The sequence below is a fragment of the Aspergillus oryzae genome, chromosome 4 (assembly GCF_000184455.2).
Source record: "Aspergillus oryzae RIB40 DNA, chromosome 4".
Lineage (NCBI taxonomy): Eukaryota > Fungi > Ascomycota > Eurotiomycetes > Eurotiales > Aspergillaceae > Aspergillus > Aspergillus oryzae.
Genome location: NC_036438.1, coordinates 4,653,620 through 4,671,075, shown reverse-complemented (window position 1 = coordinate 4,671,075; position 17,456 = coordinate 4,653,620). Strand labels below are relative to the sequence as shown.

Sequence of the window (17,456 nt, the reverse complement as noted above, 5' to 3'; positions counted from 1 at the left end):
CGGCCAGTCTACAATCAATACGTGACCTGCAAGCAACCTCTTAGTGGTTTCCTATACTTCTAAGAATGAATAATATTCGGTTCTATAAGCCCCCCAGTGCCCCCAAGTCCCCAAAGTCTTCCAAATCCCATCCACCCCACAGCAAAGCTACATTACCATTAGCTCAAGAAACAAGCAAGACAGAACAGCCAGCTCCTGAACCTGCATTATTATCACTACCCGGGATACAATCTCTGAATCACCCCCTTCCAAAGAAACCACTAGTCTCATTTCCTGGTGAGAGTCTAGCCTCATCCCTGGAAGGAGCTTCCAACTCCGGTATCGCCGAAGCCGTATATAATCCATCATCTGCGACTGTGGAAACAACTCCCTCAATAACAAGGGCTTTAGACAATAGCCTTTGCAGAGAGAAACCTGAGTCCCTCCAATGCCCAAATCTGCAGGTGTCTTCCAGCCACCAGCTGTTCAGTCTCCCCCCCGCCCCGGAGCACTTTTCTACAAATCACGTGTCCTCTATACCAAGCCCTAATCTGGGCAAGGGCGTAGAGGAAGGCGATAGCCCCTACAGTGTGAAGTCACAGTTGCGCAGGCTAAGTAAGACTGAGGATCTACCTAGTATACATCCTCATTGTATGCTACCGCATAGCGGATCAGACAGATCCTCTTTACAGGAACATATCGTGAACAACCACCAAGACGGTAAGCTATATATTATCATACAGCCCTTCAGCCTCTATAGATGTGGCCTAACAAGCTGATATATACCTCAGGCCAAACGAGAGATCATCGGTCCTCTATAGAGGTAGACGCGACACTCACCAAGTCTACTGCTCTGTCCTGCACCCCAGAGGATCAATATTCACCTGGAGAGAAGCAAGCTAGGAGCTATGATGATCACCATTCAAAACACATATCACCCAACCGGAACAACCAGCCACAGCCTCATGTAAGAACTAGTGGATATAAGGTACCACGTGTGGAGGTTGTAGTACCACAGAGAATTATATCTCCTACTTTGGATGCAGAGACGATCCTTTCCAGTGAAGATAACGATGATCCTGATGATCTCGATTTTCAGCGTCAATCAAGTACTAGCGACGAAGAGGTTGGGCCACAAAGCCGCCTTCAGCGAAAAAGACAAACTAGCGCAGGGTCAGATTCTCAGCCAAAACGCCCGAGGACTAAGATAAGACCCTCTACATCTTCTAAATCTGTGCAAAGACAACGTCTTCCGAAGGCAGGCTTTGTCAGACCGGTACCCTTAGCCTATCAACCTTTACATCGAGAGCATCAACAACATTTGAAACACTCTTTTACCCGGGACTCCGATACTACTTCATTAGAAGAGACGTCTGATCCAGCTGAGCAACACTATTCCGAGCGAATTGCAATCAATGGATATCTAGAGCTCTCGCCCGGAGGCCTAGGTAACTCATTTGTGATTAGAGGTTTCTTACCTTACCCGGCACAGACAAGAAGAGACAAACATACAGATATATCTAGAAGCCCAGAATTCGACGAAGCACTTGGTGGATCAGAGCCGGTTTTTGCAGAGAGTGAAGAATTTGATTACTGCAAGACAGGGAGGCGCTTCTCAGAAGCTGAGGACGAACTTATTTTGATCTTGAAGGAAAAAAGATATACTTGGAAAGATATGGAGAGATTCTTTACACATCGGAAACACACTGCATTGCGGAGTCGATGGACACGACAGCTACAATATATCAAGAGAAAATAGATAGCTAGTAAAATAGGTCTACTATTAGTGTATCAAAATATATATTATGTTAAAATCTGCTACCTCGAACCTATACTATAAAATGCCGGCGGTCCCTACTAAGTAGATATTTAGAAAGTGACCGTAATACAAGTATCATCACAAGCAGCAGCACTGACTCAGGTAAACAGGGTGATGCCGCTTACAAGGGGTTGCATAAGAGTCATTGATATATTGTCAAAAATCCCGGACCTTGGTTCCAAACCGCACGTCTCAAATCCTGGAGGTTAATTACATCAAACCAACCGAAGCCCAGGCCTTATCTTCTTCCCTCTTTTATTTTAAGACACGAAGAGCGTTGCTAGGATTAACATTGAGATAACGCCAATGCGAGCTTCGTATCCAGGCCCGAGCGGCCTCAAGATCGAGTTCAAGTAATCGTCTAATATCAGAATCACTAAGGTCGAGGGCATGTATGTATACCGGGCAAGAAATAAAATGGACCTTGTTGGAGTCCTGTCGGACACGAGCTGAGAACAAAAAAAATATCATTCAGTCTCGGATAAGCAAGCCACGATACAGGGAACTGCAAAACCAGCTTCACCAATTTAACACTCTTTCCATTAGTTGGGCCCCACTGTCAAGACGCTAGCTTTATTGATGGGTGCACATTAATCAGCATTGGTGTATGTATTACCTCATATGCGCTTTGTCACGGTTACTCCCTCAAGGGAGACAAACACATGAACACTACACATATCCAATCTTCTCTTCCAGGAGTTGGTAATGATTGACAATTCACTCTAAGCCTATGCTTAAGTCCTGATCGCTTGGCTTACCAGAAAACCTTGTAATGAAGACAATTATCAGAGCCAAACTTGAGTTAAACTTGATATGATGCCATCCGCTTAAAAGTATATACTGCACAATATACGATGCATCTACAATTATTCCTCGTCAACTTCAATGTTTGCATGTCGAAAATGACCTTGTGCGCTTTCTTCTCTTAACCCTACAACGTCCAAGCTCCATTCAAGGAAATCTTTAAATTCCTAGCCCGAGTGTTTTTGCCAATTTCGTCTTACAAATGCTTTGAGCTCTGCAAAGAATTCTTCGATCGGGTTGAGATTGGGAGAATAAGGTCATAAGTACAACAACTTTACACCAGCATTTGAACATAGCTCGCTTATTCGGTCAGTATGGTGAAAGGACGCGTTGTCCATAATGAGAACGGACTTCGGTTGGGGCCATCGACCACAATGGTGAAGAAGTTGCTCGACAAAATCCTCAAACAGATTTGCATCAGTCGATCCTTGAAAAACTCGGGACATCAATATGCCATCCTGGCAGTATGCTGGGAGAATCTGGTATCGCTGACCCCGCTGGAAATGGGACACCTGGACAGGTGCCACACCGCGGAGAGACCAGCCTGTCCTCCTGAAGCCAGCCCGTTTGTCACAACCTGATTCATCTATAAAGACCAAGTGATACGAGCGGAAATCTGACAGCTGGTGCAAATAGTAGTCTCTCAGATCAGCGTTTCTTTCTTGTGCTATTCGTCGAGCCACTTTTTGGTCCAGCCATGCGATCGAAGGGCTCGGCTGATAGTATACGTAGATGCATATACGTCGAATTCATCGTACAAAAACTAGGCCATCTCATCGAGGTATAAATCTGGATTCTCTAGCAAGTGGTCACATAGCGCTTCGAGTATAACGGGTGAAATAACGCGAGGACGGCCGCCAGGGATCAAGGGCGCTCGGACCTCGCCAAACATACAGAGATTGGCACTAATGGTTATGATCGAACGTTTGCTGCAGTCCGCCGCTTCCGCCATTTGAGGAGTAGTCTGCGATTTGCTGCTGATCATATCACGGATCATGACTAGTTGCGAAGGAGCAAGTCGTGGCGCCATAATGGTCGTGTCGTGCTGTTATAAGTTGATGAGGTGGCCAGGACAGGCACAGGATAGGTCTCGGTCGGGCCGAGAGTCGACCGACGACCACCCGTTCGGCCAGTCATAGCTTTTGCTGACTATAAAATAGTAAAATTAACTAGTCATAAAGGCTTATGTGGTGCATGGACCTTCACAGCCTCATCAGCGGAAAATGACAAACCCCGCTTTTGCTCGCCAGGAATGCCCAACATGACTTCGAACCTATATTCTTCCTCTTGCATCGCTATCGTCCTCGTCTGCGAGAAGATCTGATCTTTATGGTGTGTTCGTCAACATGGATGGTCTATCCTCGGCGGCGAGCGTTATCGCCGTTATTCAACTGACCGGAAGCCTCGTGAAGCTGTGCGGAGGCTATATCCAAGAGGTACGAAATGCACGGGAAGAAATTCTCATCCTACAGCGGGCAGTTACAGGTCTTCAAGATACACTTCAAGACCTGCAGAACAATCTGCAAGAGAATAAGGCAAAAGACCTACCTACGTCCTCACGGCTACCCAGCGATATTACTGCTTGCCTCTCCGATCTCCAAGCATTAGAAGCGAGGCTTAATCCAGGAAAAGGGAAAAGTCTAATGAGTAAAATGGGCTTAAGAGCCTTGAAATGGCCCTTAAAGCGCGCGGAGGTGGAGGGCCTAATAAAGAGCCTGGAGAGATATAAGTCATCATTCCTCTTATCTTTACAGGTGGACCAGACGTACGTATATCGACTATGTTTCTCTGACTCTATATAGTTGATTGAAAGACCATATAGTTCCCTGATGATTAGTATGGTCAACAATACGGAGCGGATAAATCAACATGTTGATCTTGGAAAGTTGGAAGGCGCAATAGATGCAGGGTTTGAGTCATTCTCCGATCGCGACGAAGTCGAATGTCTCCTAGGTACAAGAACCGAGCTCCTCCGGGAAATAATCGAGTGGGCTCTTTCGCCATCCTCGAAAAGCATTTTCTGGTTGCGGGGGATGGCTGGAACAGGTAAATCCACAGTATCTCGGACGGTGGCAAGGTCGGCCAAGAATCGTAATCATCTGGGTGCCAGCTTCTTTTTTAAGAGAGGCGAGGCTGACCGAGGAAACGCAAAGAAGTTTTTCCCGACGTTGACCAGGCAACTTATCCTTTGGAAACCAGAGTTAAGACCTGGCGTGCAAAAGGCACTTGACAACGACCCTGACATCGCGTCAAAATCACTCAGGGAGCAATTCGAGAGACTACTCCTTGAACCGTTGCTTGGCCTTGACCAACGCGATCAACCGCCTCAGAATACTGTGATTGTTATAGATGCTATGGACGAATGTGAGCACGACCAAGATGTTCGAAATATCATCCGATTGCTCCCTCGTCTGCAGGAGGTAAAATCACTTTGCCTTCGGGTCTTCCTGACCAGTAGACCAGAGCTCCCCATCAGCCTTGGGTTTTCAGAGATCGGGAACCAGGTATACCAGGACCTGGCCCTTCATGAGATAGCCAAAGAGGTGACAGAACACGACATACAGTTATTTCTACGACATCGATTTACGAAAATCCAACTTGATAGGAGAGTCCCTCAGGACTGGCCTGGCGACGGTATTATCCAAGAATTGGTTAAGGTATCTGTCCCACTGTTTATTTCGGCTGCCACTGTGTGCCGCTACATCGAAAATCCGAAATGGGAACCCAAGTCGCGCCTCGCAGAGCTTCTCAAGGACCAAGCGAAATATGTGTCTAAAATGGACAAGACATATCTGCCAATTCTAACGCGACTCCTCGATGACCAAGAGAGTGATGAGAGGGAACAACGGCAACTTCTACAAGAGTTCCAGGATACTGTGGGAGTTATCATCCTTCTTGCCGTTCCTCTTTCTATAAACACACTATCTTCGTTTCTTGGGATAGAAGTGGACCAGATCAGCAACCGATTGGATTCCTTTCGGTCAGTTCTTAGCATTCCCAGCGACGAAAAGCAGCCTGTTAGGATTCTCCATCTCTCATTTCCGGAATTTTTGGTCCAGACTACAACCAAGTTTCGTGTGGATGCGCCAGCCAAACATAAAGATATTGCAAACTCCTGCCTAAGAACTATGCGGCGTCTTCTACGGAGAGATATCTGCACTCTAGCAGACCCTGGAGCGCGTAGGGCAGAGATCGACCCTCTGGATATCTACAAATGTCTACCGTCGGAATTGCAATACTCCTGTCGCTACTGGACATATCATCTCAAAAATAGCCATGCTTTATCTACGAACATAGAAGACGTGCGGCTGTTCCTCCAGAAACATTTTCTTCATTGGATGGAAGCGATGAGCCTACTGGGTCTTATATCAGAGATAATAGATATGCTCGACAGTCTCCGAACGCTGGTGTCAGTAAGTGTATAGTAGACAGTTATCCACAAGTCATACTAATAAGAATAGGACCGTAATGACAATTCTACTCTGGCCGCCTTTCTACATGATGCAAAGCGGTTTGTCCTGAAAAATCGACAGATAGTCGATGCAGCGCCTCTTCAGATTTATTATGCAGGGTTGGTATTTGCACCTCGAACGGCCATAATTCGCGAGCAGTTCCAATCTGAGCTTCCTGATTGGATCTGCCGCTTCCCACAAGTTCACGAGAACTGGAGTGCAGAACTGCAGACACTCGAGGGCCATATAGATCCGGTTAACTCCGTGGCCTTCTCACCCGATGGCCGGCTGCTGGCGTCCGGCTCGGATGATAAGACAGTACGGCTCTGGGATCCAGCCACAGGCGCTCTGCAACAGACACTCAAGGGCCATATTGATTGGGTTGAGACCGTGGCCTTCTCACCCGATGGCCGGCTACTGGCGTCCAGCTCGTACGATAATACAGTACGGCTCTGGGATCCAGCCACAGGCACTCTGCAACAGACGCTCGAGGGCCATACATGTTCGGTTGTGCCCGTGGCCTTCTCACCCGATGGCCGGCTGCTGGCGTCCTGCTCGAGCGATAAGACAGTACGGCTCTGGGATCCAGCCACAGGCACTCTACAACAGACGCTTGAGGGCCATACAGATCTGGTTAACTCCGTGGCCTTCTCACCCGATGGCCGGCTGCTGGCGTCCGGCTCAAGGGATAAGATAATACGGCTCTGGGATCCAGCCACAGGCGCTCTGCAACAGACACTTAAGGGCCATACAGGTTGGGTTGAGTCCGTGGCCTTCTCACCCGATGGCCGACTACTGGCGTCCAGCTCGGATGATAACACAGTACGGCTCTGGGATCCAGCCACAGGCACTCTGCAACAGACGCTTGAGGGCCATACAGATCCGGTTGAGTCCGTGGCCTTCTCACCCGATGGCCGGCTGCTGGCGTCCGGCTCGAGCGATAAGACAGTACGGCTCTGGGATCCAGCCACAGGCGCTCTGCAACAGACACTCAAGGGCCATATTGATTGGGTTGAGACCGTGGCCTTCTCACCCGATGGCCGGCTACTGGCGTCCAGCTCGTACGATAATACAGTACGGCTCTGGGATCCAGCTACAGGTACTCTACAACAGACACTTAAGGGCCATATAGATCCGGTTAACTCCGTGGCCTTCTCACCCGATAGCCAACTACTGGTATCCGGCTCGTACGATAATACAGTACGGCTCTGGGATCCAGCCACAGGCACTCTACAACAGACGCTTAAGAGCCATACAGATCCAGTTAACTCCATGGTCTTCTCACCCGATGGCCGACTACTGGCGTCCGGCTCGGATGATAACACAGTACGGCTCTGGGATCCAGTCACAGGCACTCTACAACAGACACTTGAGGGCCATACAGGTTGGGTTAAGACCATGGTCTTCTCACCCGATGGCCGGCTGCTGGCGTCCGGCTCAAGGGATAAGATAATACGGCTCTGGGATCCAGCCACAGGCACTCTACAACAGACGCTTGAGGGCCATACAGATCTGGTTAACTCCGTGGCCTTCTCAACCAATGGCCGGCTGCTGGCGTCCGGCTCAAGGGATAAGATAATACGGCTCTGGGATCCAGCCACAGGCGCTCTGCAACAGACACTTAAGGGCCATACAGGTTGGGTTGAGACTGTGGCCTTCTCACCCGATAGCCGGCTACTGGCGTCCGGCTCGCACGATAACACAGTACGGCTCTGGGATCCAGCCACAGGCACTCTGCAACAGACACTTAAGGGCCATACAGGTTGGGTTGAGACTGTGGCCTTCTCACCCGATGGCCGGCTACTGGCGTCCAGCTCGGATGATAACACAGTACGGCTCTGGGATCCAGCCACAGGCACTCTACAACAGACGCTTAAGGGCCATACAGATCCAGTTAACTCCATGGTCTTCTCACCCGATGGCCGACTACTGGCGTCCGGCTCGGATGATAACACAGTACGGCTCTGGGATCCAGTCACAGGCACTCTACAACAGACACTTGAGGGCCATACAGGTTGGGTTAAGACCATGGTCTTCTCACCCGATGGCCGACTACTGGTGTCCGGCTCGGATGATAACACAGTGCGGCTCTGGGATCCAGTTACAGGCACTCTACAACAGACGCTTAAGGGCCATACAGATCCAGTTAACTCCATGGTCTTCTCACCCGATGGCCGACTACTGGCGTCCGGCTCGGATGATAACACAGTACGGCTCTGGGATCCAGTCACAGGCACTCTACAACAGACACTTGAGGGCCATACAGGTTGGGTTAAGACCGTGGCTTTCTCACCCGATGGCCGACTACTGGTGTCCGGCTCGGATGATAACACAGTGCGGCTCTGGGATCCAGTTACAGGCACTCTACAACAGACGCTTAAGGGCCATACAGATCCAGTTAACTCCATGGTCTTCTCACCCGATGGCCGACTACTGGCGTCCGGCTCGGATGATGACACAGTACGGCTCTGGGATCCAGCCACGGGTGCTCTGCAACAGACGCTTGAGGGCCATACAGATCCGGTTGAGTTCGTGACCTTCTCACCCGATGGCCGGCTGCTGGCGTCCTGCTCGAGCGATAAGACAATACGGCTCTGGGATCCAGCCACAGGCACTCTACAACAGACGCTCGAGGGCCATACACGTTCGGTTGTGTCCGTGGCCTTCTCAACCAATGGCCGGCTGCTGGCGTCCGGCTCAAGGGATAAGATAATACGGCTCTGGGATCCAGCCACAGGCACTCTGCAACAGACACTTAAGGGCCATATAAATTGGGTTAAGACTGTGGCCTTCTCACGCGATGGCCGGCTACTGGCGTCCGGCTCGCACGATAACACAGTACGGCTCTGGGATCCAGCCACAGGCACTCTACAACAGACGCTCGAGGGCCATATTGATTGGGTTGAGACCGTGGCCTTCTCACTCGATGGCCGACTACTGGCGTCCGGCTCGCATGATAACACAGTGCGGCTCTGGGATCCAGCCACAGGCGCTCTGCAACAGACACTCAAGGGCCATATTGATTGGGTTGAGACCGTGGCCTTCTCACTCGATGGCCGACTACTGGCGTCCGGCTCGCATGATAACACAGTGCGGCTCTGGGATCCAGTCACAGGCGCTCTGAAGGAAATCCTGAGCACTCATGGCCTTCTCACGGAGGTTGAATTTTCGCAAGACAGCTCCTATCTCGCCACTAACCTAGGATCGCTCAAGGTCCAATTCACCTATGGCAAGCCTATCGCCGATTCACCAAATATGGACCCACACGTATCTCTACAGAGAGAATGGATAGCTGTAAATGGACAGCAAGTCCTATGGCTCCCTCCCGAAGCTAGGTATTCTTGTTCAGCGGCCAAGTCGAACATACTCGTTTTAGGACATCTGTCAGGTCGGATCTCTTTTTTTGGATTCCGGAAATAACCAATGTCAATGAATTTTTGTTTCCTTAATCCCTATATTTTCAAGTATCTTTACAAAAAAAGGGCCTGGGAGACGGACAGTATTTATTTAGGCATGTCTTTCAAGAACATGCTACTCGTTTCTAGTTCTAATACAGTGGCAAATCCATAGGGCGCGATAGCTAGCTTAGCTAGATCCTTGGCTAGGATGCTTAGTCAGGTGCGAATATATATTCGCACCTCCTGACCTGAAATCTTGAAGGTCAGCGATTAGTTCTGCAATAGATGTGGTCCTATCTTCTTTTCTATATACCTCCCCATTTGTTCCGTAGCGCACCATTCAGCTCGTTACCGGTCCCACGCATAAGAACAGCGCCTTACCGAGCCCTGGAGTTGCCCTCTAATCCGCACTCATTTTCCTGGCTAGCGCCTTGGCAGCGAGGCCAAGAATAAAGAATAGAGAGTAAGGCGGTGAAACTGGATTAGTTAATAAAGATGATGAAATAGGCTGAACCAGTTTGAGAAAAATGGAAATAAAAGGAAAAACCTTTTATGCACTTCACTGTAGTCTCTGAAAAAAGACACCTCAAATGTAGTGAAGCTGCGTATAAAGCTCGAGACAAGATTTAGTTCATATCATTTGCTAATATGTGGAGGCCCATGGGCTATTTTAAGATTCAAGTGTACTCCTCCTCACAAAAGTCGTCGAAAATCCAGTTTTCTTCGATTCTAGCCCTCTCCTCCGCTGTTTCAGCAGCATCAAGAGCGTCTGCTTTTAATTTTCTCTCGCGTTCTTTTGCTTCATCATAGTATGCAACAGGCACCCATCCCTCATTTGCAACTCCAATTGCTTCTTGGCAAGCCTGAAATTGTTTATCAGCGTCAGATTGTTCATGGGCCAGTCGCAGACATTCACTCGACTCGTCATCAGAAAAGAAGATTGGGCAAGGTGATCTCCTATCAAGGGTTACTTCTTCCCAATTTCTTGATACTGTAACTAAATCAGCTTTTAAGGCTATATTGTCACCCTCCCAAGGGTCACTGGCATGGTGAAAAATCCGCCGCCTTAGGGTGTTGAAATGATAGGTTAAGGCATTGTAGTGCTCAGAATTATTCTCCGCAGTCAATTTGACATAGAGATAGTGAAGTTGACGCTTGCGGAAAAGTTCCGTATGCTGGAACTGTTGTATCTCCTCTAATTCATCGAAATTCCTTGGTAAAGAAGGGGTTTGCAGTGATTCTGAGATCTCATCACCATAGTTCTGGAGACTTTGTGGGATGCCGCATTGTAGAAATAATGGGAGAACTGTACTATGCTGCCAATCGATTAACCCATTAATTTCTAGCTTATCAGAAACAAATATATTATTAGGTTGAAGATCGGGATGTCGTATAACTGGACGATGAAGGGCAGAACAATCCCGCGGTATAAGGTGAGGCGCAATTTTTAGATATTTCTCCAGATTCACAATATGTTCGAGGTGGGATTGGGGCTGGTAATCGTACATCTCTCTGCGAAGACGCTGAAAAGGTTGGAGAGGTCGTCCAAATGTTTTGAGATACGCAATCTCTTTTGTGGCTCCGGCGGTGAGAACCGCCAAAGAATCTCGGTCTTTCTAAAGTTAACTGCCAAGGCATTTGTATTTGGATATTTCAACCCGAAGCATACTTACATGGTCCGCGCTCAACCGATAAGTTGAGTCTTTTCCCATACCATAATCCAAGCGAAGTATCGGGGCCAATACAGAAGCGGCGGGTCGAGCTGGGGCTTGGAACAATGGCTGGGTAGTCATGGGCTGGCAAGTCATCGTAGTAATAGAGACTTCCACTTGCCGGGAACTGTAAACCAAATAGACGAGTCTCCAGCTGCACGAGCTTCATCACCAGTGTTATCCTCTCCTGTTCAGACAAAGTAAACCAGATATCACCTAGGTTTTGTCCTTGGACAAGTTCCATAAAGATATATTCTGTACCTGCAGGGTTATCTGCAACGGCAGAGTAACCAAAAATCTTAGGAACTGGAATACCATGAGAACGGAGAAAATCTATCGTTGCAACTTCACTTGCGACCACTAGGAATTTTGGTTCAGTGACAGGATAAGGAATTCGTGCAACAAATTGGAAGCCGTCTCGCATAGTGATCTTGAAACTTCGGTTGAATCCTCCTTCGGCAAGCTTCTCGAAGCCTGCGATGTCGTCTTCCTTCTGCTGAACCGCTAGGGCAGCAAGGCGCTTCAATTCAGAGACGTTGAAAGCACGTCTCCTCTCGCGATGTCTCAACGCGTCATTATAGCTAAATTTGGACATCAGTCGAGCAGTTCAACAGGAAGGAGGTGCTAGCCCGCAACATACATCCATTTTCCGGTCGTGTACTCGAACAATTCGCAAGGTTCAGGCATCTTTTGAACTGTCGAAAGAGCACGTCCGGGTGCTAAGTTTGTCTTGTGGAGGGTGGGGCGTAACTGGAAAAGAAAAGAGAAAATTCTGCCATGTAAACGCTTAGCCATGGTTGGACGAAGGGTTAGGCAGTGGGAGAGTGGACGGGCAGGGCTTCTTTTAAGCACCTGTAGCCCGTGATCATCACACGTCAGTCGCGTCTCAGGAAGTGTTTGACTTAATTGATTTTAATTTGATTTGGTTTGATTACGTCATCCGAACCGTCCCAGCCACCCCTGAAGGAAGCTATGTGGCTTATGTCTTAATCAAACAAGTCGCCAGCTTTGACCTTATGTATATAAATTCGAAAGAAATACATCTTAAGGTAACTAAATGCAGGAAAGAAAAGAGAAAAAAAGGACACAAAAACTGATCGCGATATTTGTTCTGCTGGTGTGCCAGCTACTGTGCATTGCTGCTGCACTGGCTAGTGTTGATTCCTTGGGGATTGGGGACCATAGTTTAAACGAGGAACCCTTCAGTTCTAGATTGAGCCTGTGGCTTCGTCCAATCCCTTCTCGACATCTTCCTTCGAACCATCCTTCTTAACCAGGGCAGTAGCCATAACAGCGTGGGTTCCACCATGATCTTCTCTCCATCTTTTGATAGGAGACGGGACTTTTCCAGCGTTCGGTTGCATCTGGAACTTATGGTACACCACCTCCCCTTTTGTAACCTCCCCATCATAGTCCCATCGCACCCCAAGCCGTTCTTGCTCCGCTTGACCCTTCGGGAAAGTCGTCTGCCCGCGCCCAGCGCTTGGGTTCGTAAATTTTTTCCAGGCATTTCCTTCGACAGCCTTGCTGACGGCACTTTTAACTGCTTTCTTCATCGTGGTATTTCTTGATACAGAGGGTTAACAGGTATGAAGCACTTTTCTGCGTGGAGAACATACTTATTGCGTAGTAGAAAGAGAGATGGTTCGATAGCTATTCAGCCTCGCAGTTTCAGTATTTAATGAGGACTTTTAGAAAGGTAACAGTTTTGTATTTGCAAGGTTCCGGAGATAGAAGCGGGTATAGAAGAAAGTCAAGCAACAATGTACATTAGACGGTAAAAACTACAGTATTTATAATTGTGTGTTATGCGCATGATTTTGAGCTCGGTGCTTTGGGCATGCGAAGCCCCGCGCATGAGCACAGGAAAGCGCTAAACCTGCAGAAGAATGAACATTAATTGAATATTATAATTAAGGATGGTTTCGTGTTGGTCAGCAGCCTCCGTAACTCCAGACGCCGAGAATGGTATCATGTGCAGCAATTGCGATCGACATAAGTATCTCCATTAGTCTGCGCGGTAAGCTTCTGTCCAATAATTTGCCGCCGAGGCAAGTCTATGGCACTCAACAACAACCAATACCACTGGATTTCCGCTGAGCTCTCCTTCGCCTATGCTATTCGCCATATCTAAAGCCAACATCATGCGTACTTTATCACATCACTCGCTCCTGCAGCTCTTGTCGTTTTTGGTAGTGTACGTAAGTTAGCGCCTTCTGAAGTGAGCACTAGCGTACACAGTACCAGCCTATCACATATGAAGCATGCCCTAGACACTCCTCAAAGTGAAACGAGCGACAACTCGCGCGCGGCTGGCCTGAGACATTGTTGACACTCAGCGATCTGCTGCTTTTGTAGAATCTGATGGGATGGCAGAACACAGTAGGGGATTCAAAAAACAAAAAAAAAAGGCACAATGTGACCCTGCTCGAACGTGATGTTTACCGTATGAACGACATTGCATGACCCGCGCATATTCCTGTACCATCCGATGAACAGGGTAAAAGCAATTGGCTGTGGGTGTCCAAATATTAGACGTCGGGTTTATTCTGAACGTCGAAACCGCGCCTTGGTCAATATGCTTTCTATGGGATAGTCTAGATAGTCTGTGCGCCATTCAGGATGGGATAAATGAGTGCTATGATTCATTGACAACCTAACAAGAGTAAGCATGACTTAGGTCCAATTCTCAAGGATAGAGTGAAAGGGCTGAGGCTTTGCAAACAGCGGCCAAGTCTGAGCGTAGAAGATGGGCGTCAAGATGGAAATAGAGATAGAAGTAGAGATAGAAGTAACATAGAAGTAAGATGGAGGAATAATCACTTTTAAATATTGTTTGATTGGTGCACGTCAGCTCTACTACCAAGAAAGAAGGGGAAGATTAGGTCAAATATGCCGGTTGTCTTAAAGAAAGCGGGTTTTTTTCAGGACGTTATTGCTACTCATCTCTGAAAGACTATAGATGCTTAGTGTTTTTATTGCTCTTCTATAAAAAGTAAGTTATAAGCGGACTCTAGTATAAAACAGTCCTCTGCGCTAGCAGATATATAGCTTTGCCTATTGAATATCTAAGCTACTATTTACTTTTTCTTTCCTCTTTCAGTGCAGGAAATTAGGTCTGGTTATTTATGTATTTAATTAAGGGGAATAAACCGAGATAATGATCAACTACAATAACAAGCTGTGGATGATGGGATATGTTATATCGCTACCAGCCTAGCCGCTGAAGTTCCAGAGACAGGTCCGTCTCCCTTTGAAGGCTCCATCAATACCAATATAATAACAGTTGCGTGAACCCAATATTGGGTGAAGTCAAGGAGTGCGTGTCCGATAGAACACGATTAGAGAACAGTATCTTTTTTTATATCGGTCAGCTAAGAAGCAGCTTCCCCAGCCTGGCATTCAGCGGCATTCAGCCGAGCAGATCGAGTACTAATTTAGTCAGGTCTTTGCTGTACGGAATGTTAGGTCTCTGCAGGTGCGTTGGTCAAGAATTTCAAAACGCAGAAGGGCGAATAATGGAATGGGGCGACAATGTTTCTAGTCCTAGTCATCTTCGTGGGGTTCAAGAATACTCGATATCACCCACAATGCGGCCGCGGTTTATCACAAGCTTCACTAGATGATGCCGCGTGCAGAATTCAATTATAAAAAGGGCCGCTTCCATCCTACTACTCTTTCTACCTATGCCTCGTTATATCCAATATCTCTGTTTAGCATTGCTTCTCTTCAATCCTGTTATACAGCCACAATGCCTCAACCCGTCGAAGCGCCTCGTCAACGCTGGGATCCATCAACAATCTGCGAAATCATAGACCCTAGTCAGCACTGCACCTGCATTGGAGTCGCCAAAAATGGGGATGCGTGTAGGAACAAGGTGTCCAAAGAATCCCGTGAAATAGCCTCTCACAGACTGGAAATCCTAAGTATGTGTCCTATCAATGAATATCTCGTTTCAAAGCTGCAGGAAATTGCCGGCCTCCTCCTCTGCAAGCGGCGACATCAAGACCAGGCGACTTCCTTGAGCGAGCGGTGGTGTACGCGTCTGGGCCTCTCGCCAGAGCAAGCACCCATACAAAATCCAGCTCCCTCACACTCGTCACAACGCCGTCATACCCGGAGCGACCGGGTCCCGACAACAAGGGCGGAGCGCCGCATATCTGGAAGATCAACAAGCCTGCCCACTACCCACCAGCAAAGAGAGGAAGTCACTGTCGCCATGGTTCAGGAGAACCAGATACCATTCCATGTGTCATCCACCCGGCCAGCGGTGGTGACCGTCTCGGCGGCTTCTGGGCAAACCGGGTCCGTTGTGTTCCGCTCTTTTCGTAAGGGCCGTGACATCTCAGATGTGGAGTGTGGCATCTGCCGCGAGCGTCACTCCGAAGACACGGTATACCTTAACTGTGAGGAGTGCGCGGGAGAGTTCCACTGGCGGTGCATGGAGGGCTGGCTCATGCACCGCTCCCCTCGGTCCAACTTTAGCTGTCCTAATTGGTATGAGACCTAGGTATAATGTCGTGGCTTCGCAAAATTGTGGCTAACATGCTTTCTAGTCGGCAAGACCGCCTTTTCGATGGATTTCACGCCGCACGCCCGAGGTCATCCTTAGATGCAGCCAGCGAGGCCTCGCAGTCTGCTACATTGCCGGCCGCTTCTAATTCGCCCCGGAGGGATGAGCTATCAGAGCAGGCCCCGGCTGAACCGGAATTGTCGTCAGAATCGTATGGTCCGTCGCCCATGGAAGGGGTTCGCCGTTCTATGCGGCCCACTCGGCGCCCGGAGTACTTTGTCCCATCTTAGCCCGAGACCCGGGCATGAAGACTGTTGAAGAAATAGTATTCCAATTAAGAACAGTCATAGTTTTTTGTACAGCAATATTTCTTTGATGAAATGTAGGAAGACCGTCCAATAATCAAGTGCAGACAGCGCACACTGTTCTGCGAAAAAGTGAACTTCGTGTAGAAATTTTGACAATGCCCAGTTTCTGAAGGACGTACTGTAGAGGTCATATTAAGTATACTTATATTGGGTATAAAACTTAAGTCAGGATGCACAAAGCTGTTTTCGCTCATGTGCCTCTTCGTAATTGAATTTGTTCGACTACCTTCGCCGCCGCTTTACCGGTCGCGGGTCTAATTGAGAACAATGGAAGTCAATAATCAAGGCCCTGTTTAGCTCGGTACTCCACAGAATATTTTCTGGCCAAAGGTACGGAGGATTATAGCGGCCACTCCGCAACAACAGGTCTTATCAATTTCTGCCGGCAGAATGGATAACCATAGACTTGCTTAGTTTCACCACCAATTTGGCTACTAGTCCTGAGCACCACGTAGAGGTGCAAGTCTTGCTCAGGTGCCGTATACAAACCCTGTACGACTAGGGGGGCAGATGCTGGTGCTGATGATGATGTACAACTGTGCAAACTAAACTAATAAAATATGTACGTACCTATTCAATTTCAGGCCATTCTTCATTTTCCTCTGGATCCAAGTTGATTGGATCATTAGGATGGTCACCTTCTTCAGGATCCAAGTTGATTGGCTCGTCCAAATCAATGATCTCTGCGTCAACATTGATTGGATTATCCTGAGAGGAACCGAGACTCCGTGTATGCCGGCCGCCACCCCCCATTCGGGAACCTTCTCTTAAACCATCGAGAGAATGCCAAAACTCATCTCGTACAGAGCACTGACTTGCTTTGTCAGGCCATTTGCAGTTGGCGCAAGCTCCGCCAAATGCACCTGGTACCTGGCGACATTCGGGAAACACCAGTCTACCTTGTCCACTGCGGCAACGTGTACAAGGTACAGCTAACCGGCGTCCACGAGATTGTATGAGTATGGCATTGACGTACGAGGGCCGATGCATCTGGATTTGACGTGCAGATATCCTGCCGCAGATAAATGCCACGTCCTCCCCTGGAAGGGAACGAAGCATACGGCGTCCCTCGTCCGTATGTACAAACGGGGCAAGAAGGTCAAGCCTGCTGGTAGGCAGGATTGGATTTTGGCCAGGCGGGAGGTTCTCGTACATACGGCGGAACCATCCTTCAAGAGTAAAAGCAGGGACAGCAGAACGCTGGTTACTATTATGTACAAAATAACGTGTTAGTACATAGAAAATCAGACATGTAAGTTAGATATGAAAACTCAGCCATTTTATCGCCTGTACACGTACGCAGACATGGTGGTTGGTGGTGGGGGGCGCAGTGATGGTGGTGGTGGTGGTGTTGTTGTTGTCAGAAAGAGGTGAGGCTATCTAGAAATTTTTAAGTAGAAAAAACAAGAAA

At 48.3% G+C, this 17,456-nt stretch overlaps 6 protein-coding genes across 6 annotated transcripts; 3 read left to right on the top strand and 3 right to left on the bottom strand.

Moving 5' to 3' along the window:
- Positions 1–2,664: 2,664 nt before the first annotated feature.
- AO090166000045 (uncharacterized protein) lies at positions 2,665–3,632 on the bottom strand (the record flags this gene model as incomplete). Its single annotated transcript, XM_023237057.1, has 4 exons — positions 2,665–2,769; positions 2,803–2,828; positions 2,883–3,313; positions 3,367–3,632. 4 exons carry the CDS (start codon positions 3,630–3,632, stop codon positions 2,665–2,667), a joined length of 828 nt encoding a protein of 275 aa, XP_023091926.1.
- Positions 3,633–3,948: 316 nt separating this feature from the next.
- AO090166000044 (ATP-binding protein) lies at positions 3,949–5,786 on the top strand (the record flags this gene model as incomplete). Its single annotated transcript, XM_023237056.1, has 3 exons — positions 3,949–4,367; positions 4,440–5,619; positions 5,727–5,786. The coding sequence occupies 3 exons, from the start codon at positions 3,949–3,951 to the stop codon at positions 5,784–5,786; spliced, it is 1,659 nt and encodes a 552-aa protein (XP_023091925.1).
- A 1,556-nt stretch (positions 5,787–7,342) lies between these two features.
- AO090166000043 (WD40 repeat domain-containing protein) lies at positions 7,343–9,879 on the top strand (the record flags this gene model as incomplete). Its single annotated transcript, XM_023237055.1, has 3 exons — positions 7,343–7,380; positions 7,869–8,892; positions 9,826–9,879. 3 exons carry the CDS (start codon positions 7,343–7,345, stop codon positions 9,877–9,879), a joined length of 1,116 nt encoding a protein of 371 aa, XP_023091924.1.
- A 1,038-nt stretch (positions 9,880–10,917) lies between these two features.
- Positions 10,918–11,851, bottom strand: AO090166000042 (uncharacterized protein; the record flags this gene model as incomplete). Its single annotated transcript, XM_023237054.1, has 3 exons — positions 10,918–11,068; positions 11,122–11,745; positions 11,805–11,851. The coding sequence occupies 3 exons, from the start codon at positions 11,849–11,851 to the stop codon at positions 10,918–10,920; spliced, it is 822 nt and encodes a 273-aa protein (XP_023091923.1).
- Positions 11,852–14,786: 2,935 nt separating this feature from the next.
- AO090166000040 (RING finger protein) lies at positions 14,787–15,967 on the top strand (the record flags this gene model as incomplete). Its single annotated transcript, XM_001822774.3, has 2 exons — positions 14,787–15,661; positions 15,721–15,967. The coding sequence occupies 2 exons, from the start codon at positions 14,787–14,789 to the stop codon at positions 15,965–15,967; spliced, it is 1,122 nt and encodes a 373-aa protein (XP_001822826.3).
- A 648-nt stretch (positions 15,968–16,615) lies between these two features.
- On the bottom strand, positions 16,616–17,035 carry AO090166000039 (DUF3716 domain-containing protein; the record flags this gene model as incomplete). The annotated part of the gene is made up of 1 exon (XM_023237053.1): positions 16,616–17,035. The coding sequence occupies one exon, from the start codon at positions 17,033–17,035 to the stop codon at positions 16,616–16,618; it is 420 nt and encodes a 139-aa protein (XP_023091922.1).
- Positions 17,036–17,456: the final 421 nt, after the last annotated feature.